Source organism: Mobula birostris, chromosome 28, assembly GCF_030028105.1.
Source record: "Mobula birostris isolate sMobBir1 chromosome 28, sMobBir1.hap1, whole genome shotgun sequence".
NCBI lineage: Eukaryota > Metazoa > Chordata > Chondrichthyes > Myliobatiformes > Myliobatidae > Mobula > Mobula birostris.
Genome location: NC_092397.1, coordinates 10884126 through 10911479, shown reverse-complemented (window position 1 = coordinate 10911479; position 27354 = coordinate 10884126). Strand labels below are relative to the sequence as shown.

General features: G+C 48.1%; 1 protein-coding gene and 1 long non-coding RNA gene across 3 annotated transcripts in view; both read right to left on the bottom strand.

The window, feature by feature from the left end:
- LOC140189133 (uncharacterized) overlaps window positions 1–5969 on the bottom strand; it is a 30651-nt gene extending 24682 nt beyond the window's left edge. Inside the window, exons 1-2 of the long non-coding RNA XR_011883461.1 lie at window positions 5820–5969; window positions 3000–3161 (exon numbers count right to left, since the gene is read on the bottom strand). This is a non-coding gene — a long non-coding RNA (uncharacterized lncRNA). The remainder of the gene's footprint in view (window positions 1–2999; window positions 3162–5819) is intronic.
- Window positions 5970–10160: 4191 nt separating this feature from the next.
- The window catches only part of frmd8 (FERM domain containing 8), a 59957-nt gene continuing 42763 nt past the window's right edge, over window positions 10161–27354 (bottom strand). For both annotated transcript variants that reach the window (XM_072245727.1, XM_072245728.1), the window contains exons 10-11: window positions 15425–15614; window positions 10161–11883 (exon numbers count right to left, since the gene is read on the bottom strand). In XM_072245727.1, coding sequence (XP_072101828.1) covers window positions 11765–11883; window positions 15425–15614 — 309 coding nt within the window. In that variant the 3' untranslated portion in view covers window positions 10161–11764. The remainder of the gene's footprint in view (window positions 11884–15424; window positions 15615–27354) is intronic.

The following is a 27354-nucleotide window of genomic DNA, read 5'->3' as shown; positions in this document are numbered from 1 at the left end:
GGAACACTTAGACAGTAAAGATGCTTTTCAATCAACTACAGCTCTGCACGTCCAGACTCATCAATAAGCTCCAAGACCTCAGCCTCAATGCTCGATCTCCTCACCAGCCGACCCCGCTCGGCTCAGATCGGCAACAACGCCTCCTCCACGGTCGCCATCGGGACGAGTACGTGCGGTTAGCCTCCCCCCCCCACCCCGCTGGCTTTGTACTTACGACCGCGGCCAGGTACCACGGTCGCGGGATGAATCGAAGGAGGCGACGGATCAGCGGGGGGGGGGGGGGGCCCAAAATCTGGCAGAGCGCTGTCACAAAAACAGCCTCTCGCCCAATGTCAGCCAAACCAGAGAGCTGATTATTGACTTCAGGAGGAGGAAAACCGGAGGCCCTCATCAGATGAGAGGCGCAGAAGGTCAGCAACTTAAAATTCCTCGGCATTATCCCTGCAGAGGATCTGCCCTGGGTCCAGCTCGCAAGTGTCACTACCAATTGAATTGACTTTATGACCTACATCCTTCATATACATGAGGAATAAAAATCTTTACTTTACATCTCCGTCTAAATGTGCAATGTGCAACTTATAGTAATTTATATGGGGTGTATGGGGTGTCAGGGAGGGGTAGCACCTCTGGTGGGGGAACATGTCGCGTCCTTTTCAGGGTGGTTTGTCCACTTTTGGTCCCCACCTGGCACTCAGCTCTCACCTGTGGCTCCCGGTAGCTGTTTGCACGCGACAGCGGCCACACCCCGGGCAACGGCTTCGACAAGCCGGCTAAACCAGGTGAGGGTAGCCGACGGGTCTCAAACCCTCGGTGTGATAGGGAGTTGTCTATCCCAGCATGTGAAGACAGACTCCGGCGGATTGAACGGACGAGACCAATGGAAGGTCCAACGGTCAAGAAGGCGGTCTCTGCAAGCGTCGCGGAACGCGTAGAGCAGGACAAGACACAGAAGACGTCCTGGTCATCCACTGTACCTAGTCCCATCTCCAGCCGTCTAGACTCTGTCTTGCCACTGGATCCAGATGGGAATTGGGAAGAGAGAGTGAGGCTGACGCTGCACAACTCTCCCTCACTTAAATCCAAGTCACGCGCTAGTCTCAACACCATCAATAATGGTGTTGAGGTCCTCATCGATGTACGATAGACGAACAACAACAACAACATAACCATATAACAATTTACAGCACGGAAACCGGCCATCTCGGCCCTTCTAGTATAATAAATATTATGTACAACAGGACAGTCAATGTAATATAGAGTACACTCAAGTCAGCGTGAGTTAATCAGTCTGATGGCCTGGTGGAAGAAGCTGTCCCGGAGCCTGTTGGTCCTGGCTTTTATGCTGCGGTACCGTTTCCCGGATGATATCAGCTGCAATAGATTGTGGTTGGGGTGACTCAGGTCCCCAATGATCCTTCGGGCCCTTTTTATGCACCTGTCTCTGTAAATGTCCTGTATAGTGGGAAGTTCACATCTACAGATGTGCTGGGCTGTCCGCACCACTCTCTGCAAAGTCCTGCGATTGAGGGAAGTACAGTTCCCAAACCAGGCAGTGATGCAGCCAGTCAGGATGCTCTCAGCTGTGCCCCTGTAGAAAGTTCTTAGGACTTGGGGGGCCCATACCAAACTTCTTCAACCATCTGCCTCTACTTTCTTCGAAACTTTGACAAACTCCTGTAGACGTGCTGTGGAGAGTATATTGACCGGTTGCAAAATGGCCTGCTATGGGAACACCGATGCCCTTAAATCGAAAATCCCATTGATAGTGGTTGCAGCCCAGTCCATCACAGGTAAAGCCCTCTAGAGGACCCGATAAAGGGTCTTGACCAGAAACATTGACTGTGGAGATGCTACCTGACCTGCTGTGTTCGTCCAGCATTTTGTGCTGCTCCTTCAGCCCCCGTGTGTTTAATAAGATCCTACCTTTTATACCAATGTCATCTGCCTCCTCCCTGAAAACACTGATGGTCTGATATCACCCCAAATAAATAGACATACAGTGGCACAGTAGCGTCGTGGTTATTGGGCAGCACGGTAGTGTAGTGGTTAGCACGACGGTTTACAGAGCCAGCGACCTGGGTTCAAATCCCGCCGCTGCCTGTAAGGAGATTGTACGTTCTCCCCGTGACCGCCTGGGTTTCCTCCGGGTGCTCCGGTTTCCTCCCACAGTCCAAAGGCGTACCAGTTGGTAGGTTAATTGGTCATTGTAAATTTTCCTGTGATTAGGCTAGGATTAAAATCAGGGGATTGTTGGATGGTGTGGCTCATACAAACACAAGAAACAGGAGCAGGAGTCGGCCATCTGGCCCGTCGAGCCTGCTCCACCATTCAATAAGATCATGGCTGATCTGACCATGGACTCGTCTCCACCTACCTGCCTTTTCCCGGTAACCCTTAATTCCCCTACTATGCAAAAATCTATCCAACCTTGTCTTAAATATATTTACTGAGGTAGCCTCCACTGCTTCATTGGGCAGAAAATTCCACAGCTTCACAACCCTCTGGGAAAAGCAGTTCCTCCTCATCTCTGTCCTAAATCTACTCCCCCGAATCTTGAGGCTATGTCTCCGAGTTCTAGTCTCACCTACCAGTGGAAACAACTTTCCTGCCTCTATCCTTTCCATAATTTTATATGTTTCTACAAGATCTCTCATTCTTCTGAATTCCAGCAAGGACAGTCCCAGGCGACCCAATCTCCCCTCGTAGTCTAGCTCCCTCCTCACAATCTCTGGAGTCAACCTGGTGAACCTCCTCTGCACCGCCTGCAAAGCCAGTAACGCTCAAAGGACCGTAGCGGTCTACTCCATACAGTGACCCAATAAATATCCATTTAAAACATAATTGAACACTCACTAAAGCAGTTTAAAATATCTGCTGCCATAAAGTAGTGGAGATTTCCAATTGAACATGGAGCCAGAAATCAGGGAAGGCCTATTCGTTATTTGTTGAATTAACAGCAATTGAGTTTATGGAAATCATTTGGTCTAGGCTCAACTCACCCAGGAAGGACAAACCACAAGATCATGACTTTCTCCCCCACGGCTTACTCAACGACGAACAATCTTCGGTCGTTACAAGGAAACCAAGGGCGCTGTCAAGTGCGAGGTTAAACACGGGGCAGCTCATGGAGGCCAGAGTCGGTAACGTTTCAAGTAGGAGACCTGCCCAAACAAAAGTTTCAGAAGGTTTGATTTGTTGGAGAGAGAGAGAGAGAAAAAAACAGCTTTCAAAATTCCAAAAGGGAAAGCTGATAATCCTGAGGAGCTAGACAGGGGCTTCGATCTCCTATTCCGAGCATCATTTGTAGATGCTTTATAAGCGTCAATCACCTCTTGTGTGTAAAATTCTTTAACTCTTTCCTCCCCAAATGACTACTACAAGCATAAAAACAGGCCCTTAGGCCTAGCTACTGCATTCCGACTATTAACCAGCTGAGTCCCATGAACCTGCACCCGGACCATACCCCCTCCCATCCGCGTGCCTATCCAAATTTCTGCGAAATGTTGAAATCAAACCAACGTGCACTGCCTCTCTCTACTGGCAGCTCCAGCCACACTCACCCCACTGATAAGCTCCCCCTCTGATTTCCCCTTTCACCTTTAACCCATGACCTCTAGTTCTAGCCTCGCACGACCTCAGTGGGGAGGAGGAAAAAGGCCTGCTTGTATTTACCCTATCTACAGTACTGTACAAAAGTCCTAAAGGCACATCTCTCTCTCCCTCTAGGGCACCCAAGACTTCTGCATGGTGCTGTATTTGTCAACGTGCAGTGGACACCGAGTTTGCAAATCTGGCGGGAGCAAAGGGTACTGGGAATGGCGAGGGAGGGGTGCAAGGCAGGAATGCCAGGGGCGGGAGGTAGCCAAGACTTTTGCGCGGTACTGCACACCCCTCGTTATTTTGTAAACCTCGATCACTGAAAACTTAATATACTCTGTCAATCTGGGAAAGGCACCTTTAAAAGGAAATTCACCAGGTGCCTTTCAGCTTAAAGTACAGCACAGAAAAAAGGCCCTTCAGCCCATCTAGTCCGTGGCGACCCATTTAAACTGCCTACTCCCATCGACCTGCACTGGGACCACAGCCCCCAACACCCCTACCGATCCAAACTTTTCTTAAACGTTGAAATCGAGCTCGCACGCAACCACTTGCGTCCCACACTCTCACCACCCTCTGAGCGAAGAAGGTTCCCCTCACGACTCCCCTGAAAACCTTTCACCCTAGTGCAGTCCCAACCCAACTCACTGCGTACTCTGAAGGCTCACTTCGAAAATTAACACCACCGTCATTGGGAGGGAGGCCATTTCTCCACTTACGGCTGCTCGGCCAAATGCTGCCTTTCTTCAACCTCAGAGCAAGCAATAGAATTTCGTGCACGGTTTCTTCAATATTTTACGAAAACATTCAGGACCGCATTTTAACAAGTGCTCAAATTACACATTTTCTCATATTTCGTTGCTTTCTGCTCTTATAATCCCCCTCAGTTTCTGTTTTGCTTTGCGCCATTGTACAACAAACATGCCACTAAATCTGACCTCAAAGCAAATCCCCTAACGAAACTTTTACTCGGCTCTGAGTCAATACCTTCACATGGGTTCTCTAGAACAGTAAAGGCTATTCAGCCCATGATGCTGTGCCTTCTCCCCAATCAATTAACCCTCGCCTCCTAACCGGAATCTCCGGAGCTGAAGGCCCCGAAATCCTCGGCTTTGCATGTTTCAGCGGCTGAGGAGAGGTCGAAGGCGCTCGGCAGAGGATGGCGCTTGGGAGGCTGTACCGGAGAGGCTGGTCGGAGGCTTGAAGTTTTCGGACGGATGGACTCATTGTTGGCTGTGGTCGGCTGCTTCCAAGGCATCGGCAAGTTGTCAATGCCTGGAGGTTTATGGCAGGGAGTTTCTCCCTTTTGCCGCCTGCTATCGGGGACTCGGGAGTCGATCGACTCGGGGACTTTGAGACTATTTTTTACCATGTCCATGGTCTGTTCTTTATCAAATTATGGTATTGCTTTGCACTGCTGTAACTATATGTTATAATTATGTGGCTCTGTCAGTGTTAGTCTTCGGTTTGTCCTGTTTTCTGTGATATCACTCTGGAGAAACATTGTATCATTTCATAATACATGCATGCATTTCTAAATGACAATAAAAGATGACTGAGTGTTCTCATAATCTAAACAAGAAGCTCATAACCATTTTTCTATCCAAGTCTCTTAAATGTCCCCATTGTATTGGCCTCTATCACCACCCCCAGCAGTGCACCCCAAGCATAAGAATCCCTGTGTAAAAAAAATATTGACTTCTCCCTCAAACTTTCCACCACTCACCTTGAAAGGACGTCCTCTGGTACTGACCATCTTGGAAAAAGAAGTTGGCTGTCCACTAGGTTTGCGCCTCTCATAATCGGATACCTCTCGTGCTCTTTGGCTCCAAAGAGATGCCCAAACTCACATACCCTTTCACTGTGTAGAGTAGTCGTCTCTACTTCCTGATGAGACTCTGGTCTTTTGGAGTTTGCAGGCCTCTCCTTCACTGTTGCCGCCGGTACAACCTTCCAAGCGGTGGCGGGCTGGGGCAATGGCATCAACACGGGTGATGCCAACAGGCTCGGTAAACTGATTAGAAAGGCTGGCCCTGTCATAGGAGTCAAACTGGAGACACTGGAGGCCGTGGTAGAACAAAGGACCCTACAGAAAATCCTGGCAATTCCGGACAACATTTCTCACCTTCTGCGTGCCACTTTGGCAGAACAGAGGAACACTTTCAGTAATAGACTGAGACAACTGCACTGCTCCAAAGTGCGCTATATGAGGTCATTCTTACCCTCGGCCGTTAGGCTCTGTAATGAGTTAACCTATCACCGGGGAAGTGATGACCCCCTCCTGTTACACACATCAAAGTTGCTGGTGAACGCAGCAGGCCAGGCAGCATCTCTAGGAAGAGGTACAGTTGACGTTTCGGGACCCTTCGTCAGGACTAACTGAAAGAAAAGATAGTAAGAGATTTGAAAGTGGGAGGGGGAGGGGGAGATCCGACATGATAGGAGACCCTCCTGTTAGACTGTTTGAGGTAACTTTTTTTTTATTCTTTCTTACTTCTCTTCTAATATTTGTAAATCTGTGCACTTGTAGTGCTGCTGTGACACTGTAATTTCCTCTAGGATCAATAAAGTATCTATCTCATATCTTTCCTCACAAGAGATTTATTGACTAATTGAGACTCAGTCAAATTCGAGCTGCACCAGCCAGCAAACCCCTGATTTAATCCTAGCCTAACCACAGGACAATTTACAATGACTAATTAACCCACCGACTGGTCAGTCTTTGGACTGTGGGAGGAAACCGGAGCACCCAGAGGAAACCCACGCGGTCACGGGGAGAGCGTACAAACTCCTCACAGGGCAGCGGCGGGAATCGAACCCGAGTCGCCGGTACTGTGAAGCGTCCTGCTAACTACTGCGTTATCGCACCACCCCAACAAGTTCTTCAAATCCAGGGGGCATCCTGGCAGATCTCCCCTGCACCCTTCTCTAATGCCTTCACATCATCCCTACAATGAGGCGACCCAAACTGGACACAATACACCCAGTGTGGTCTGACCAGAGTTTTTACAGAGCTGCTCAAACTCAATCCTGCCTCTCTCCCCCTCCCCATCGACCCCATCGCAAGCACACTATGTGCCTTCTTAACCACCCTATCGTCTTGTGTGGCAACTTTGAGATCCATGGACATGCAGCTTCAAGACCCCGCTGTTCCTCTACACTGTTAGAGAATGCTTCCCTTAACCTTGAACTTCGTTTTCAAGTTCAATCTTCCAAATTGTGCCACTTCCCACTTTCCTGGATTAAACTCCATCTGCCACTTCCCTGCCCAGGTCTGCATCCTGACCACGTAGCCCATTGTAACCTATTGTAGGTTCTTTAAGGTTGTCATAGCCAGGGGTGGTTCCCACCACCTATTAAGTGCTCCCAATGACATGACAAGCATTGGAAAGGGTACAGAGGAGATTTACCAGGATGCTGCCTGGTTTAGAGAGTATGCATTATGATCAGGGATTAAGGGAGCTAGGGCTTTACTCTTTGGAGAGGAGGAGGATGAGAGGAGACATGATAGAGGTGTACAAGATATTAAGAGGAATAGATAGAGTGGATAGCCAGCACCTCTTCCCCAGGGCACCACTGCTCAATACAAGAGGACATGGCTTTAAGGTAAGGGCTGGGAAGTTCAAGGGGGATATTAGAGGAAGGTTTTTTACTCAGCGAGTGGTTGGTGCGTGGAATGCACTGCCTGAGTCAGTGGTGGAGGCAGATACACTGGAGAAATTTAAGAGACTACTAGACAGGTATATGGAGGACTTTAAGGTGGGGTGGGGGTTATATGGGAGGCAGGGCTTAAGGGTCAGCACAACATTGTGGCCCGAAGGGCCTGTACTGTGCTGTACTATCCTATGTTCTATCTCAAATAGCTTCTGATAACCAAGCCCAGCTCCTGGCCTTCACACGTGTGGCTTAGCCACTAAGCCTGGCGGGACCATTTCTACTGACAGGAGAAGGTGTGAAGCCGGGTTAAAACCAGTCCCTTCGAGCAAATGGGGCTCGTCAGCCTCGATTGGCAGCTCATCCACAAGAAGGGAAACGCTGATCTCAAACCGCTGCTGCCTTTCGGCCATATCCACTCACGGGGAAGGATTCGGGAGTAAACCCAGTGGGGAAGAAAACCTGCAGCTGGAGTCCCTAAGGCAGTCTGACGCTGACTGGCAACTCCTGCAACACAGCTGGTACCCAACCCGTGTCGGTCTCTGACGTCCCTTTGGGCTCATCAGATGCGTGAAGAGGGGGAGCTTGCTACACGGGTGACAGCTTGCGCTCCGTATTGTACTGCCAAGACTTGTGTACCTAGACAGCTGGGACACAACCATTCATGGTCAACTCTGATCATTCTACCTATTGAAACCTTCTACATTTTATTCCATGAAACATGGTGCAGCCTCACAACATGAAAAGGTGCAGCGTACCAACATTAGTGTGATAAACAGGTAAAAATGGGAATATATTATATACAATAAGTTGTATCTCACTGTTGTGCTCTGGGAGCTTTATTTCCATTGTCGCTCCAGTGTGGAAGGATCCAACAAGTGCCTTAGACTGAAGGAGGGGGATGAGCTAAGGTTTGCAGACAGCTCTTCTTCCTTTTCTTCTAACTAAATTTGGGGAGGGAGCTGGAGTGGTGCATTCAAAGGCAGGGAAGGGTTGCAGGCTACACACCGGGGTCAGCAAGGCTGGAGGTTCAGTCAGTCAAGACAGACAGGACAGACGAAGGGAGATCCAACACTACCGTTCAAAACCATTCTGTAACACGCTGTAATGTTCCACTGCTGAGGTAATGGTTTCTCTGCAGCAGCAATGTTTGGGTTATGATGAGAGATAACGGGACATGTTAGCCAATGAGTGGGATGTTGTTCTTCCTTGTGTGTCCGGGAGCCGGGAATTCGCCTTTTGCCAGGGAGCGATGAGGAGGGAAGATGCAAATGGAGGGAGTTGGTAGACCGCTGGGCGGAATGGGCTGGGAGCGAGGGTCAAGAGGTCAGCGACGATCGGAGGAGCTGGATGGTGGACAAACGGTCTTATCAGTAAGCTCCAACATTGCGCATTGGACTGTTCCATGAGAATGGGCCATTTTGCTTTTTGTTTTTTCTTTACTAACCCTATAGTCAAATTAAGAATTATAAAGCTCAATCGTTTAATCGCATACTGTGTACTGTTTGTTATTTCATGGGACTGATTTGAAACAGGGGACACATCGCGCAGCATCCACCCAAACCAGATTTCTCAAGTTTGGCCGGGCCGGGGGGGGGGGGGAGGCGATCATCCCCTAGATTAAGCCGCTAGCCGAAGCGAGAGTTACAACTGGATTGTGCATTCTTCTCTCCAGCAGCCACTAAAAGTACCGAAGGAATGAAGGCACACTGAGGTTTATCATGACCTATGATTTACCATGAGAATGGTGAAAGCAGTTTACACAGCATCCCTCAAAAGGCAGAGGGCCAAGGAGAGAAGCTTTTGGCGCAGGATTACGGGGTGGCATTGAGGGTTGCAGCCGTTAAGTGCTGCTGTCTCTCAGTTCCAGGTTCAATCTTGACCTCCCATACCCTGTGGAGTTTGCATATTCCCCCCACAACTGCATGGGGTTTGCCTGAGGTTCCTCCTGAAGAGGTGCATGGGGGGGGAGGGGAGTTAATTGAATTACCCTTGAAAGTTCAAAGTACATTTATTATTGAAGTATGTGCACTATATACAACCTTGAGATTTGCCTCCTTACAGGCAGTCACAAAACAGAGAAACCCAACAGAACCCATTAAAAGTGTCAAGAACTCAACGTGCAAGAAGAAACAAAAAAGAACAATTTGTGCAAACATTCAGAACCAAAGTCACTGAAGTGGATTCACAGCCATGAAGCCAGTCAGTACTGCTGACAGTCCAGGTAAAAACAGGGATCCCCAACCAGGGGTTCATATGGGTCCATGTCATTTTTAAAAAAAAATGTTGGGAACTCTTGAGTTAAAAGGAATTAAAGGAGCATTGAATGACATGAGAGAACAAAGCAAGGCAAAGGGAAACGGGACTGGTGGGATTGTTCTGCTGGAAGCTAACATTGAAATCAAAGGCCATCTGTATCAGAATGCGTACACAAGCAAAAGAAAAAGTCAAGGACACAACCCACCCAGCCAACACGCTTTTCGTCCCTCTTCCCTCCGGGAGAAGGCTCAGGAGCTTGAAGACTTGTACGGCCAGATTTGGGAACAGCTTCTTTCCAACTGTGATAAGACTGTTGAACGGATCCTGACCCGGATCTGGGCCGTACCCTCCAAATATCCGGATCTGCCTGTTTTTTTTGCACTACCTTACTTTCCATATTTCTATTTTCTATTTATGATTTATAATCTAAATTTTTAATATTTACCATCGATCTGTAACCCAGGGAGCGGGAAGCGCAGAATCAAATATCGCTGTGGTGATTGTACGTTCTAGTATCAATTGTTTGGCGACAATAAAGTATAAGTGACCATCCCTTTAATGCTCTAAAAGATCTGTGGCAAGATTTCATAATTCAAATACAATCTTTGCAAAGGGGAAGGGAGAGAGATAAAAAACACAGCCAAAAGAGCTATAAGAAAATTGATTTTTTAATTCACATTAGTAGAAAGAAATACAAATATTGCAAATCTAAAACATGTGCATTAAGAATTAGTCGGAGCATTCCACAAAAATCATTGATCTGTGCACAGCAGATTAAACCACTTAAAAATAAAGTTAAAACTCCTAAACTACTTTTCTGGAATCAAGTTACCTTTCGTAGTGCAATCAGAAATGGAAACAGTACCCAGCAGCTTTCTTTGGGCTCGTTTCAGTGCAGTCCAGAACTTCCGTCTTTTAGTTTTCCAGGGGTAGAGTGGGGCATTACACATTCACTGACAGCTTTGCTGGAGAATCAGAACTGCCAGCGCAAAGTTTACAGCAGTGAGAGGGGTCTATTAGGAATGTAATACTTCCTCCACCCACCCCACTCCCAGTATTGAAATATACCTTTAACCCTTCCCAGCTTTGATTGAATACTTTCAGCTTGTAACTGTGATTTTTCCCAAGTTGTCGGTGTGCATTAAATAGAAGTGGGTGTTTATACGAGCTGTGAACAGATCCCCACTACGCCGTCCCAAAGCCGTGGATTTTTTTTTTTGGTTATCGATGGTCTGACGGAAGCTGGGAGCGGGTTGCAAAATAGAAACAGGACTGCGGTTGGGGGACGCTGGAGACTGATCTTTCCAGGGTTCCACACGAAATTGACCGAAGCCACGCACGTCCACCCAACACGATCACGCGCCACGCAGCGGCACAGGAAGTCAAAACGAAAGATCAGGAATGTAGTGAAGTGCTTGGGCTCAGACCACAAGTCACCTTTTTGACGTAGATCAGAACCAAACCTCAGCATTCACATTAACGGTGCTCGGGTCAAGTTTGCTGGCCCTCCTGTCCCTGCACCTGCTGACACCCGGGAAAAAAAAATCCAAAGCACTCAAAACATAACAAGAACCACGGAAGAGCGAACTAAAAGATAATGCTGGACATTAGTAACACCGAGGAAAAGGCAAGCACCAGGCTTCAATGGTTTGCTCGCAGATGAGAAAAGCCCCTTTCTCCACAGGCTCAAATATTTTCTCTTTTGGCTTTACAATTTAAAATACTCAGCAAGTGCTACTTCTTTTTAAAAAAGTGATCCCAACTCCATCAACAACCCCTCCCCTCCCCAAACTCAACCCTTCACTGGATCTGTATGAAGAGCTCCCTGGCCCCACAATTAGCGTCAGATCATCAGCAAGGGATGCATACTCTCCTCCCACCCCCCCAGGAAATTTAAAGGACCAAGAAGTGCAGGGACTGCCGCACGTTATATAACACGACATATCTATATCTCTATTCATTGTCTTTTTAAATAAAAGATTATATATTATACATATTAAATCTTTTTCTACACAGTTTCTATAGGCACCAGGTACAATACTAGGTATCGGGGATTACCAAATACTGTGGCGCCTTAGTTTCAGAGATTGTTCGCAGCAGTCATGGGCTTGCCGCCTCTTTGGATCTCCAAAGGATTTTTGGCTGCTGAGAAAAACTTTTTGCTTCAATTCCCACCCTCCCCCACACACCCCTTCAGTCTTCCTGAAGAATTCATTCGCCTTTCCCGGAAGGGCCGCCATCTCCGTCGACCACGTCAGCCCTGCTCCAGCGTCTCTGCGACTTCCACCGCGCTGTAAGCGGCCGGGCCCTGGGACAGCTGCCTCGTGAAGAAGGACGCTGCCCTCTTGGGTTTCACCCTCTTGATTTCTTTACCTGGAAAAGGAAAACGTGTGCAAAGGGCTTGCATATACTCCATGTCTGCCACAGTGGTGCGATTCCTCAAAGGCGCTGCAAGCTGAGTGAACCAGTGACACAAGACCACAAGACCCATGATCCATTCGGCCCGTCGAATTTGCTCTGCCAATTAATCATGGCTGGTCCATTTTCCCTCCTCAGCCCCACTCCCCGGCCTTCTCCCCGTATTCAATCAAGAACCTATCAAGCTCTGCCTTAAATACACCCAATGACCTGGCCTCCGCAGCTGCCTGTGGTGACAAATTCCACAAATCCACCACACTCTGGCTAAAGGAATTTCTCTTAAAATAAGCTCTCCCTCCATCCTGAGGCTGTGCCCTCTTGTCCTAGACTCCCCCATCATGGGAGACATCCTTTCCACATCTACTCAGTCTAGGCCTTTTAACATTCGAAAGGTTTCGATGAGAACCCCCCTCATCCTTCTAAATCCCTGTGAGTACAGCCCAGAGCCATCAAATGATAAGCCTTTCATTGCCGGAATCATCCTTGTGAACCTCCTCTGAACCCTCTCCAATGCCAGCACATCTTTTCTGAGATGAGGAAACTGCTCACAATACTCGAGGTAAGGCCTCACCACCCTTATAAAGCCTCAGCATCACACCCTGCTCTAAACCTCGTGAAATAAATGCCAACATTGCATTTGCCTTCCTCACCACCAGCTCCAGCTTCCAGTTAACCTTTAGGGTGACGTCTAGAACCTGGACCAGTGGTCTGGGGGCAAGAGCCTGGATGGTGGCACAGCAAGCAGCTCGAGAGAGAATTTAAATACAATTAATTATAAATTTGTAATTATATGATCACAAAAATTCACTTGGCTCCCTGGTGATCTATAGACAAGGGAATCTACCACCCAAACCATTGTGTCCTGGATTGAGATTTCAATGACAAGGCAGCACCTCAGCACAAAGGTTAGCGCTACGCTGGCACGACATATAGAATAGTACAGCACAGTACAGGCCCTTCGACCCACAATGTTGTGCCAACCCTCAAACTCTGCCTCCCATATAACCCCCCACCTTAAATTCCTCCATATACCTGTCTAGTAGTCTCTTAAACTTCACTAGTGTATCTGCCTCCACCACTGACTCAGTCAGTGCATTCCACGCACCAACCACTCTCTGAGTAAAAAACCTTCCTCTAATATCCCCCTTGAACTTCCCACCCCTTACCCTAAAGCCATGTCCTCTTGTATTGAGCAGTGGTGCCCTGGAGAAGAGGCGCTGGCTATCCACTCTATCTATTCCTCTTATTATCTTGTACACCTCTATCATGTCTCCTCTCATCCTCCTTCTCCCCAAAGAGCAAAGCCCGAGCTCCCTTAATTCTGATCGAGGCGATCACCGATGGGAGTTCAATTCCTCCTGCTGAGTGTACGGAGTTTGCACGTTACCCCCACCGCACCGTGACTGCATGGGCTCCTTCCAGATACTCCCGTTCCTTCCCACAGTTCGGGCAAGCTGCGGGCATGCTTTGTTGGCACCTTGCAGGCCTCCCCCAGCACAATCGTTGGGCTGTGTCGATCACTGACGCAAGACGGTGAGTTTTGCTGTACGTGTCGGTAAATAAAGCTCATCTTTAGCTTAAACGGGAGACGCTGCAGAAGATGCTGGAAAGCCAGAGCATCACACACACACACACAAAATGGAGGAGGACTCGGCAAGTCAGGCAGCGTCTATGGAGGAGAATAAACTTCCCCGTGCTGCCATTTGGAGGGCGCTCATTACACAGATACAACACTTAGGCATTCAGCAAATGAAGTAGGTTTAGGGTCCCAGCACACAAAAAAACAACCCAATACTGCCACTTGATTGCTGGAGGACATGAGAAGGAAGCTGAAGAGAGAATGGAGTATCCTTTCCAACAATTAAAAAAGGCAATTCCTGAGGCATTACAACACACACACACATGCAGACACACACACACACACACACACACACGCACGCCGACAAAATGCTGGAGGAGCTCAGCAGGCCAGGCAGCATCTATAGGAAAAGGTACAGTCGGGCCAAGACCCTTCGGCAGGATACTACAATCACGCTGGGACACATCGAGAGAGAGGTAAAGGCCTTCAGTAGCTGATTTGGGCCATAGTGGGCAGAGGCAGAGGATTTTCACAACGTACAAGACCATAAAGGTACATGAGCAGAATTGGGCCATTCGGCCCATTGAGTCTGCCCTGCCATCCCATCATGGCCGATTCACTATCCCTCTCAACCCCAATCTCCTTTCCTCGTAATTTTTGACTCCCTTACTAATTAAGAACCTATCGACTTCTGCTTTAATTATACCCAGAGACTTGGCCTCCGCAGCCACCTGTGGCAATGAATTCCACAGATCCACTCTCCGGCTGAAGGAATTCCTCCTTTATGACACAAGGATCAGGAACGTACCAAAACATGAAATTGTCTAATTGGACGAGAGGACTTTAAGAAGGAGATGCCGGCGATTAACAGGGTACCACAGAGGCTACTGCACCGCCAACGTTATGAGCATGGATAGGCTAGCACTGACTGCCAGTTCTTACAAAAGGGTCACCATGACAATCTCTTCAACCACGTTAATGTGGGGCGGGAGCCACACAGAGGCCCCGGCGTGCCAACATCATCACTAAAGCCAGCTCCTGATCTATTTAACTAACAGCTGGAATTCCTCACTCAAGGGGCTGCATTTGACCTCTTGCCTTTGAATCTTTAGTCCCATTCACCCAGAGTAATTGGACTGATCCAGAGCTTTCGCTTCACTCCTGCTAATAAATTATCACCAAATCATTTTATTCAGAATAGTGAACGCTTAGTGTTTACTCATTCTGCTAGGGTTCTATTGTTTCTTGGCAGATTTACACATACACGGAGGTCATATTTCATTTCAGTGCTGGCACATCACCAAGCCTGTGCTGACTTCTGCACTGCTGGAATGGAGGGGGGAAGCTCTTGAAACGGAGCAGCACCCTCTGCTGTCAGGACGTGGTACAACAGGGACATGGCCACACGCTACATGCCGCGGGCTTCTCAACGTCGACAGGGAATCGTCCCGGCGTGTTCAGGAGGAACGCAGGAGAACCCCAGCTTTCCTCTTACCCCCGCGCCCCACCCCACGTAGAGAAATTCCACACATAACCGTGTAACAGAATCTAGTGGACGGGAACTGAATGGGACACAAGGACAAGTGACAGGGCTAGGGAGTGGAATAGGTTGCTCCACAAGCAGCCGAAGGGGGAACGGGAGAGGAGGGGCACCCTGACTCCCTCCCTCTGCGGTGCAACAGCTGTACGGCTAACTGCGTGACCAGGGTGCACCGAAGCTGAATCAGCTAACATATCAGGTTGATGGAAGGAATATGGCAAGCACGTGCGACCGCTTCAGGCAGGCTTTTGAGCGCGCCCACGCTTTGAAAGGTGCCCAGCGGGTACCGTGACCAACACGACCCAGTAGGAGTATTTAACCGGACCACTCCCCCATGTCGCTCTTGCCCCGCGCGGACAGCGCGGCAGGCAACGTACCCTCCTCCACGTAGTCTATGGTCGAGAGCTGCTGGATCCGATTGCACACCACGCTGCTTTGCCGTCTCAGTTTGCCGCGCTTCTCCTTTGGCTTTGGGGGCTTGGCAGCCACGGCGTCTTGCGCCAGAGGCGTCTCAGAGGCGTTGTTGAAGTCGATACAGTACTCGATCATGCCGCTCATCAGCTCCGCCTGGGCACACAAACACGAGCATCAGTCTCCCTTGCCTGGGCACACAACACACAGCAACTTTGGCAAGCAAGGATAAAATCTACAGATGAATTACACATAAACAAATTAAATATCGTCAGATACAGAACTGATTAACTGCTGACATTTCGAACTGCCACGGGGGGTTCAGAATCCTGACGGCCTGAGGGAAGAAACTGTTTCCCATCCTGACCGTTCTTGTCTTTGTGCATCGGAGTCTCCTGCCTGATGGTAGAAAGTCAAAGAGGATGCTGGATGGATGGGTGGGATCCTTGATAATACTGAGGGCCCTGCGTACGCAGCGCTCCTGATAAATGTCCCCGATGGACGGTAGGGAGACCCCTATGATCCCCTCAGCTATTCTCACAGTCCTTTGTACGGACTTGCAAATGAACATCAGAAACAGAAGCGGGAGTCAGCCATCTGGCCCATCAAGTCTGCCCCGCCACTCAATAAGATCATGGCTGACCTGACCATGGACTCATCTCCACCCACCTGCCTTTTCCCCATAACCCTTAATTCCCCTACTATGCAAAAATCTACCCAACCTTGTCTTAAATATATTTACTGAGGTAGCCTCCACTGCTTCATTGGGCAGAGAATTCCACAGATTCACCACTCTCTGGGAAAAGCAGTTCCTCCTCATCTCCGTCCTAAATCTACTCCCCCTAGTTCTAGTCTCACCTACTTCCGGTCCGATGCTCGGCTGCTCCCAGACCAGATGGAGATGCAACTTGTCAGGACGCCCACAGTGGTGCGCCCGTAAAGTTCAGTTAGGAAGCGGAGGCACTACTGTGCCTTCTTGCTCAGGGAGAAACGTTGTCCCCTTTGACAGTATACAGTAAAATGACAAGAAACTTGACTTGTGAATCTGACGGAGAGACGGGAATAGACCTGACCTAAAGGGCAAACAATTGAAGGACCTGGAGCAACGATCTGGAGATGGGTTAAAACCCTATCAATTACAGTTGCTTGGCACATTAGCGTTTTAGGGTTTTGTTCCAGGAATCAGATCATGAGTAGAATTGGTACTGAAGGAGTCTTTAATGTCTTGACACAGAGAGAGGTGTATCACTGTCAGTGGTTTCAGCAAGGATCCCAGCCGTGTCGGGAACTGGGGGCGAATCCAACAACGGATGACCCTCGGCTGAGTGTGACACTCGTTGCCGAGGCATGGCCAACCACTGGGAACTGACAGCATTGGTTCCTGGCGACAGGCTACCTGGATTCGCGGGTCATCAGGACCACAATCAAGCTGATTAACAATTCCTCATCACTCCGGGAAACTTGTAATTTTCCAATACAGTAAAAAAAAATTACTATTAGAAACAAGTGCAAAAAGTGAGGCAGTGCTCATGCACCATTCATATATCTGATGGTAGAGAAGAAGCTGTTCCTAAATTGTTGAGTGTCTGCTCAGGCTCCTGTACCTCCTCTCTGATGGTGGTACAAAGAGGGCCCCTCCTGGATAGTGAAGGTCCTTAACTGCTTTGTGGGACTGTATTTTACTATGTTGTTTGTGCTGTGTATGACTGTTGGTTTTGCGTTTTGCTCCTTGGCCCCAGAGTTTAACACTTTCTTTACACTGTATGCATGGGTATTCTTGTACAGTACTGTAGCAATTTTATATGTTGCAGTGTTTTTCTGCAAAAAGATGTGACATTTCACATACTTCATCACTGATGTGAGTGATGATAAACCTGATTCTGATATGGGTCTCTGTCGTAGACTGCGAGTGGGAAGGGAACGAGGAGAGGGGGAACCACAGTTGGGGAAAGAGAGAGCGGAGGGAGCAGGAAGCACCAGAGGGACATTCTGTAATGGTCAATAACTCAATTGTTTGGAATCAAATGACCTTGCCTGGTGTCTCAGGGCTGGGTGCGTCTGTCCCAATGCCACCACCCCCGACCCTGGCACTCCTCTGCCACCTGTCCCACGGCGCTCCAGCCTCGCCATTCCCAACATCCATTGCTCTCGCCAGATTTACAAACTCGCTCTCCGCTCCAAGTTGACAAACACAGTACTGTGCAGAAGTCTTGTACACCTAACAGTGCCCAAGACTTTTGCACAGTACTGTACGGTCGAATGGCAATGAACTTCAACTTAAATGAGGAAATCTGCCTTTTTTAAACCTCTAAAATAATGGCAACTGCACCCCCAGTCAGGGATTTCTCTTTGTTCGACCAGAAGGTGAAGAGGGTGGCGGAGGAGGCAAGAGATTCCAACAGATCTGACAAGTGGCAATAACAGGTCAAACAACCCCAGTGGTCTGCAACACATTGAGCTGTCACTTCTAGCCTCCAGGAACAGTCCACACTCATTGTGGCGTCCAGCCAGGACCCCAATTCCACATTTCCACACGAGTGGCTGTACCCCGACTCAACACTCGGAGACTGACGCTCCACAGCAGGCCATAGGTAATTCAAAGAAAAGTTTGTTATCAGGTTATCGCCACATGCAACCCTGAGATTCTATTTCCTGCGGGCACACTCAGCAAACCTATTAAATAGTAACTATATCAGGATCAATGAAACATTAACTAGAGAGCAGAAGATAAACTATGCAAATACAAGCAGCAACAAACAATGAGAACATGAGATAAAGAGTCGTTAAAGTGAGATCATAGGTTGTGGGAACACCTCAATAGATGACAGCAGTTATCAACTTTTGTTCAAGAGCCTGATGGTTGAGGGGTAGTAACTGTTCCTGAACCTGGTGGTGTGAGTCCTGAGGCTCCTGTACCTTCTACCTGATGGCAGCAGAGAGAAAAGAGCACGGCCCAGGTGGCGAGGATCTTTTACGATGGATCACAAACAAGAGAAACTCTGCAGATGCTGGAAATCCATGTGTAACACACCCGAAATGCTGGAGGAACTCAGCAGGCCAGGCAGCACCTATGGAAAAGAGTACAGTTGATGTTTTGGGCCGAGACGCTTCAGCAGGACCGGACAAAAAAAAAGCCGAGTAGATTTAAAAAGGTGGGGGAATGGGAGTGAGAAACCCAAGGTGATAGGTGAAACCTGAAGGGGGAGGTGTGAAGTAAAGAGCTGGGAAGTTGATTAGTGAGAGAGGTACAGGGCTGGAAAAGGGGGAGCCTGATAGGAGAGGACAGAAGGCCCTGGAAGGGGGGAACAGCGAGCAAGGAGATAAGGTGAAAGAGGGGAAAGGGGTATGGGGAATGCTGAAGAGGGGAGCATTACCAGAAGTAACGACGGATGCTGCTTTCCTGTGACAGCATTTCACGTAGACATGCTCAGCAGTTGGGAGATCTCTACCTGTAACGTACTGGACTGAATCAACTACCTTCTGAAGGATTTTCCATTCAAAGGCATTGGCACTCCCATACCAGGCCGTGGTGCAGCCAGTCAATACACTCTCCACCACACATCCACAGAACTTTGTCAAAGGTTATTTTACCGATACCAGAACACCAGAGATTTGCTGCAAGCTCCCTCACAAGCATCCACAAGTCCTCGGACTGAAAGACCAAAGGTGCAACAACAAAGCCCGGGGCTCTGGCAGCTACAGCAGGACATCAACCACAGCAGCACCCAGGCACAGGGTGAGCCGGCTCAACGGTTAGTGCCCGGTGGACAGGCATCCCTACTGTGAAGCACTTGAGGTTGATCATGGCTACGAATTACTGCCGCCTGAGCAAACAGCTGGACTTGTCTACTGGCACAGTGGACACAGTCTCATTGGGGCCACCGGGTCAACAGCAATACACGTCAGACAGCTCGACGTTCAACACCATCATCCTCTCAGTACTGATCAAAAGCTTCGAAACCCAGGTCTCTGAACCTTTGCAACTAGATCCCCGACTTCTTCATGCACACTGCCTGGTCTCCCCATAAGTAACAATTTAGTTACTGAGGTAGAGTGTGGTCAACCCCTAGCCTAATCACGGGCCAATTTACAAAGACTCATTAAACCTACTAAGCAGTAGGCCTTTGAGCTGTGGGAGGAAACCAGAGCACCCGGAGAAAATCCCAGCTATTCCACCGGGAGGACGTACAAGCTCATTATAGATTAGATTATGAGGACACTCAGTCCTCGTTTATTGTCATTTAGAAGTGCATGCATTAAGAAATGATACAATGTTCCTCCAGAATGATATCACAGAAACACAGGACAAACCAAGACTAAAACGGACAAAACCACATAATTATAACATATAGTTACAACAGTGCAAAGCAATACCGTAATTTGATAAACAGCAGACCATGGGCACGGGAAAAAAAAAGTTTCAAAGTCCCGATAGCCCATCATTTCACATAGACGGTAGAAGGGAGAAACTCTCCCTGCCGTGAGCTTCCAGCGCCGCAAACTTGCCGATGCATTGGAAGCACCCGACCGCAGCCGACTCTGAGTCTGTCTGAAAACTCCGAGTCTCCGACCAGACCTCCGACACTGAGCACCATCTCTGCCGAGCGCTTCGACCCCGCCCCGGCCACCAAGCAACAAGCAACAAGCAAAACTGAGGATTCGGGGCCTTCCCCTCCGGAGATTCTGGATCACACAGTAGCAGCGGCAGCAAAACAGGCATTTCAGAAGTTTCACCAGATGTTCCTCCGTGCTCTCACGTCTGTCTCCATCAAATCAAGATTGTGCACGGCACCCTACTTGACAGATAACAGATATTAATCGCCGGAGCGGCCGCTGCGCGCTGCCGTCTTCTCCTCTCCGATGATGTCAGAATTGAACTCTGATGCCTGTGATAACGTCACCCAACATCTCCTACAGATGATATCTCTCCCTCACTGACAACCAACACAGATGCACCTCTGGGTTACGTGCTTTGCTTACCACTCCACTCTCTCTACACTCACGAGGCTGGAAACAGCTCAAAAGCCATCGGCAGAACCTCAAGATGGCGACGAGGAGGCACACGGAAGTGAGTTAAATCTGACGGTTGAGTGGTATCACAACATCAGCCAACCTCAACATCAGCAAGAGCAAGGAATTGATTGTGAACTTCAGGGAGGAGGAGTAGAACCCACACCGGCCCTCATCGAGGGGTTGGCAGTCGAAAGGGCCAGCAGCTTCGAGCTCCTGGGTGCCAACATCTATTGCAGGCCAAACACACAGATTCAATCACAAAGGCACAGCCGCATCTGTACTTCATGAAGAGTTTGAGAAGATACGGTTAACGCCATAATTAGCTAAATTAAATAAGCAGTGCGAAAATAGAAACAGGAGAATAGTGTGGTAGTGTTCATGGGTTCAATGTCCGGCATATGTCATGGAATGTGTTGTCTTTGTGGCAGCAGTACAATGTAATACATAATAATAGAAAAAAACTGTGAATTACGGTATATATAAAATAGTTAAGTAAGCAGAGCAAAAATAGACATGTAAAAAAAGTAGTGAGGTAGTGTTCATGGGTTCGATGTCCAATCAGAAATGTGATGGCAGAGGGGAAGAAGCTGTTCCTGAATAAGAGAGACAGAAAGAGAGAGACAGAGACTGTCTGCCTGTCTTCAGGCTCCTGTACCTCCTCCCTGGTGGTAGCAGTGAGAAGAGGGCATGTCCTGGGTGATGGGGGTCCTTAATGATGGACACCGCCTTTCTGAGGCACCGCTCCTTGAAGATATCCTGGATACTACGGAGGCTGGTGCCCATGATGGACACTCAGAAAACCTACAGCACAATACAGGCCCTTCGGCCCATAAAGTTGTCTACATTAGAAATTACTAGGCTTACCTATAGCCCTCTATTATGGAGCTGATTAAGTTTACAACTCTCTGCAGCTTACTTCAATCCTGTGCAGTAACCCTCGTACCCCCTCATACCAGATGGTGATGCAACAGTGATGCTCTCCTCACTACCAAGAATATCTTCAAGAGCTGGAGACCTTCACCATCAAGGTGGACGTACGGGAGCCTGAAGGACAATGCTCAACATTTTACAAACAGCTTCTTCCCCTCCGCCATCAGATTTCTAAATGGCCTGCAAATTTATCCGCACTGCCCTGCTAACCCTCCAGCATTACTTCTTAATTTTTTTCGCAACGTAGTGATTTTATGTATCGATCTGCACGGCTGCCACAAAAATACGTACGTCAGTGACAACAAACCAAATTCTGAACTCTGAAATTTAAAAAAAAAAGTGGGACCACAACAGCTTCCTGGTTCAATGCTCCTGAGAGAAGGAAATCGATCTCTGTCTGCACTCCAGGGCCATTGAAACGGTTAACTTTTAACCATCCTCTCCCACTCAGTTCAAAGGCAATATCCATGTGGAGAGGGAGCATGTGGAGTCCACGGCTTTGGAAGATCACAGGGGCTGGAGCGCATCTTGGACGATGACAACATGTGTTTTAATTTAATTCAAGTTTTGTAAATTTTCTGCAGAATATGCCTAAACTGTAAATACTAAATATTTTGAAAGGCAGCAATGAATTCTGGCCTCTACTCAACAACAGCGAATGAACGCAATAGTTTAGTTGCCTGAACTCAGCACCCAAGCAACCTGGCAGCTAACTGTTGAAGGGCTGGCATGGAAGTGTAGTGGTTAGAACAACACTTTATAGTGCAGGCGACCAGGGTTCACTGCAAGGACGATCTCCCCGTGACCATGAGGGTTTCCTCCGGGTGCTCTGGTTCCCTCCCATTGCCCAAAGACGTTCCAGTTTGTGGGGGGAGAAAATTGCTGGGTGGCATGGCTCAAAGGGTCACAATATATCCTAAACTATGGTACACACAAATTGTGGACGATCTCTATCCACAAACCAGTCCCAATGAAACGTCGACTGTTCACTCTTTTCCATAGATGCTTGTGTAAATTACCAAAAATCTCAATCCACCTAGGATCTCCAAGTAGCAATACAGACTGCAGGATTTTCTCCGCATACTTCACCCAAGAGAATACGTGTAATCGTGCCTTTCTGAATTGTGCACACTCGGTGGCCATTTAATTAGTTACCTCCTGCATCTAATGAGGTGTATTCCTGTGTGTTTGTAGTCTTCTGCTGCTGGAGCCCATTCACTTCAAGGTTCCACATGTGTTTACAGATGCTCTTCTGCACACCACCGTTGAAATGCATGGTTATCTGAGTTACCATCAGCTTCAACCAGTCTGGCCATTCTCCTCCGACCTCCCTCCTCAACAAAATGCTTTCACCCACAGAACTGCCGCTCACTGGATTTTTTTTTTCTTGTCTTTTGCCCTGTTCTCCAAACTCTGGAGACTGTTGTGCATGAAAAAAAAATCCCAGAAGATCTGCAGTTTCTGAGATACTAAAGCCAACAATCATTCCACGGTCAAAGTCACTTAGATCACATTTCATCCCCATTCTGATGTTGGTCTGAACAACAACTGAGCCTCTTGACCATGCCTGCATGCTTTTGTGCACTGAATTGCAGCCACATAATTGGCTGATTAAATATTTGCATTAATGAGTTGCACAGGGGCCAATGGGTGTATAATGTTGGCACCAGAAGCGTGCGGACACTAGCGTGCTGTCTCTGGTACATCCTCAGGATGTGTTAGCTGCTGACAAAGGATGCATTTTACGGTACGTTTCGACAGATCTGACAAAGGTAATCTTCATAATCTCTTGATCTTTATATAGATTGACTAAGATCAGCACCAACTGGTTATCCTCGGCCAATTTGGTGTTCTACTATATGTTGTCATTCTTCCTAAACACTTGGAGATTGTGGGCAATTGCAGACGAGTTTCCAGCCTGTCTACCCGCACTTAAAACAACGCAAGGGAAAGAAACGCACTTCACACTCAAGATTACCAAAGACGTTGTCTCACATTTTTTAAAAATAATTACGGGCTTAATTTTGCAGCTAGCTTGAGAAACAGTCATCTGCAATTATTCTATGACAGGCCCATTATTTTTTTTTACCAGAGAAGGAGAGAGGAAAGAACTTTCAGCCCTTTTTGAATAACACAAAAGGCTGGAGAGCCATAGTGGGAGACAGTAAATGTTTTGAACCTGTAACAGGGTCCATCAGGATAGCAAGACACACATTTAAAAAAATATATAATCGGGGATTTCCAGGACTTAAAGCATGTCAATAGGAATAACGGTGTCAAAGGTTACGGGGAGAAGGCAGGAGAATGGAGTTGAGAGGGATAATAAATCAGCCATGTTGGAATGGCGGAGCAGACTCGATGGGCTAAATAGCCCAATTTGTTCTTACGTCTTATGATTGTAATATATATTAGATATATACACAGTGCTTCTAAAAAGTGTTCATCCCTTCTTGGAAGTTTTCAAGTTTTATTGTTTTCCAACGTTGAATCACAATGGATTTAATTCGGCTTTATTTGACAGTGATCAACAGAAAAAGACTCTTTCCTGTCACAGTGAAACCAGATCTCTACAAAGTGATCTAAATGAATTTCAAATACAAAACAATTATTTTTGTGTTTTATATCTGAAGTTAATTTAGATCACTTTGTAGATATCTGGTTTCACTGTGACACTGAAGTCTTTTTTCTGTTGATCAGTGTCAAAAAAGCCAAATTCAATCCACTGTGATTCAAATGTTGTAAAACAATAAAACATGAAAACTTCTGGGGGGGGTGGGGTTGAATACTTTGTACCATGTATATCTAATGAAGATATAATCTGCTACAGTTTAGCTTTGCATTTTAACCTACGTATTCAGCCACATGGTGTAACTGCAAGGTCAAAAATTACTTCCCGTCTTTGGTGGCATCTGCAATGTGGTGAGCTGCTTTCTCGAATCCCTGTTGTCGTTCTGGTAAAAATGAGTGGGGGGGAGGGGAGTGAAGCCGGTTTGATGGGCCGAACGGCCTGATTCTGCTCCGAAGACTTATGGCTTTGAATAGAGCGGCACAGTAGCGTGGTGGTTAGCACAACGCTTTACAGTACCGGCAACCCAGGTTCAAGTCCCACCCCTGCCTGCGAGGTGACCGCGTGCGTTTCCTCCGGGTGCTCCGGTTTCCTCCCACGTGCCAAAGACGTACCGGTCGGTAGGTTAATTGGTCGTTGTAAAATGGCCTAGGATTAAAACGAGGGATTACTGGGCAGAGTGGCTCACAGAGCCGGAAAGGCCAACTCTGCACTGAATCTCCATCGATAAACAAATCTCTACAGAGCGCTCACTGCGATTTCATCAAGCGCTCACAGTGCCACCGGGGCAGTCTGGGCTGAAAGCTCGGCTATTAACCAGAGCAGATCACAGACCGTCTGTTCATCAGTCCATCTGCCCTGTGCATGCTTTCCCACCACCACATCCTTCCATTCCTTTCTACCTTCTGTTTATCCAATGTGCTCGATGCCCGGCCCTGCCTTTCCCTGCGGGAGCAAACTTCACATCTTCCCCACATTCTGGATCGAGTTTCTCTAAAAATTTATCAGCAACTGTTTTATTACAACGGTCCCTAGTTCTTCACTTTCTGGCTTCTGTACAGTTGTAAAGATATTTGTCTGGGCAAGTGACATGCTACTCCCTCCAGTGGACTACCTTCGACTCGTTCCCTTTGCCCTCAAGCCCTATATCCCGCAAACGAATGCAGATTTTAAAAAAAATCTCCGCGCCACTCGGTTACCCGAATGTGTGCTTGAGGCCAGTGAAGACTTCAGAGCCCAACCACAACCACCATCTCCCTCCAGCAGGCATCGTCCGATAGCAACCCGCAGTGGATCAAAAGGCAGCTTCACCTTTTGACCGATGACGCTGCACGCATCAAGGCTTGAAAATTTTAAGCTGATATGTACAAATTCACTTCCCTATGATGTGCTGGGGTGAAAACGGCAGAGTTTGCAAAGCCATTGGAAAACCCTCTACAAATCAATATTTGCCACAGGCATCTCCAACCCCAGGGGTCTACGGACCCCTCGGTTAATGGTAAGCGTCCAAGGCATAAAAAAGAGTGGAAACCCCTGGGTTAGAGGGTTACACTTTCTTTCCACTTGTTTTCCACTTTTTCAGTCGAAGCAAGTAGCTGAAGAAGTGAGCGGAAGAATTCGGGTCGAAAAAGTCGTTTTTTTTTGAAAAAACTGTTCGGGGAGAAGGGTCTGCACTGCACAGGTGCGTGACGTAGCGCGCCAAGGTTTAAAAAGCAGACCACCATATACAGCGGCCACCACTGTAGCGGCCATCGTCGGAGCGGACTGAGTCAGAGTGGGGCGGCTTTGGCTCAAACAGGCTTCGGTGAGAACAGGCAGAGGCCAGGGTAGGTTTCCGTAAGTTTTCTGTTCAGATTGTCTAGCGCAGAGAGAATGCCAGGCAGGATGTTGAAATGCTCCTCTCGCAGGATGTGGGAAGTCAGGGAGCCCTCCGGTGTCCCTGACAACGACACCTGCAAGAAGTGCATCCAGCTGCAGCTCCTGACAAACCGCGTTAGGGAACTGGAGCAGGAGCTGGATGATCTGCAGATCATTCGGGTGAATGAGGAGATTATAGACCGTAGCTACAGGGAGGTAGTTACGCCAAAGGAGCAGAGGACAGGAAATTGGGTCACTGTCAGGCGAGGGAAGAGGAAAGGGCAGGCAGAGCAGGGTTCCCCTGTGGCCATTCCCCTCAACAACAAGTATACCACATTGGATACTGTTGGGGGGAGATGACTTACCTGGGACTAGCTGCAGTAGCCGGATCTCTGGCACTGAGTCTGGCTCTGCAGTGCAGAAGGGAGGGGGGAGAAAGAGGAGAGTGGTAGTGATAGGGGACTCGATAGTTAGAGGTGCAGATAGAAGGTTCTGTGGTCGTGACAGAGAATCCAGGATGGTTTGTTGCCTCCCAGGTGCCAGGGTCAAGGATGTCTCTGATCGATTGCATGACATTCTGAAGTGGGAGGGTGACCAGCCAGATGTCATGGTGCACATCGGTACCAATGACATAGCAAGGAAGAGTGAAGAGGTCCTGGACAGTGTGTATAGAGAGTTTGGTAGGAAGTTGAAAAGCAGGACCTCAAGGGTGGTAATCTCAGGATTGCTACCTGTGCTAGGTGCCAGTGAGGGTAGGAATAGGATGCTCTGGAGGAGGAACAAGTGGCTGAGGAACTGGTGTAGGGGGCAGGGTTTCAGATTTCAGGATCATTGGGACCTCTTCTGGGGCAGGTGGGACCTGTACAAGAGAGACGGGTTACACTTGAACCACAGGGGGACCAATATCCTTTCAGGGAGGTTTGTTAGTGCTATTGGGGAGGCTTTAAACTAGGTTTGCAGGGGGATGGGAACCAGAGTGCCAGAGCTGACAGTGTGGCTGGGGTGAAAATAAATGATATTGAAAGTTTAAGCAAATCCGCTGATAGAAAGGTTGTGAGTGGTGGTAAAAATCTTCTGAGGTGTATATATTTCAATGCTAGGAGTATTGCGGGGAAGGCGGATGAGTTGAGGGTGTGGATTGACACGTGGAATTATGATGTTGTAGCAATTAGTGAAACTTGGCTACAGGAGGGGCAGGACTGGCAGCTTAATATTCCAGGGTTCCGATGTTTCAGATGTGATCGAGGCAGAAGAATGAAAGGTGGGGGAGTAGCGTTGCTTGTCAGGGAAAATATTACAGCAGTGCTCAGGCAGGACAGATTAGAGGGCTTGTCTACTGAGTCCTTATGGGTGGAGCTGAGAAACAGGAAAGGTATGGCCACGTTAGTGGGATTGTATTACAGACCACCCAATAGTCAACGAGACTTGGAAGAGCAAATCTGCAGAGAGATAGCAGGCAACTGCAGGAAACATAAAGTTGTGGTGGTAGCGGATTTTAATTTTCCATACATTGATTGGGACTCCCATACT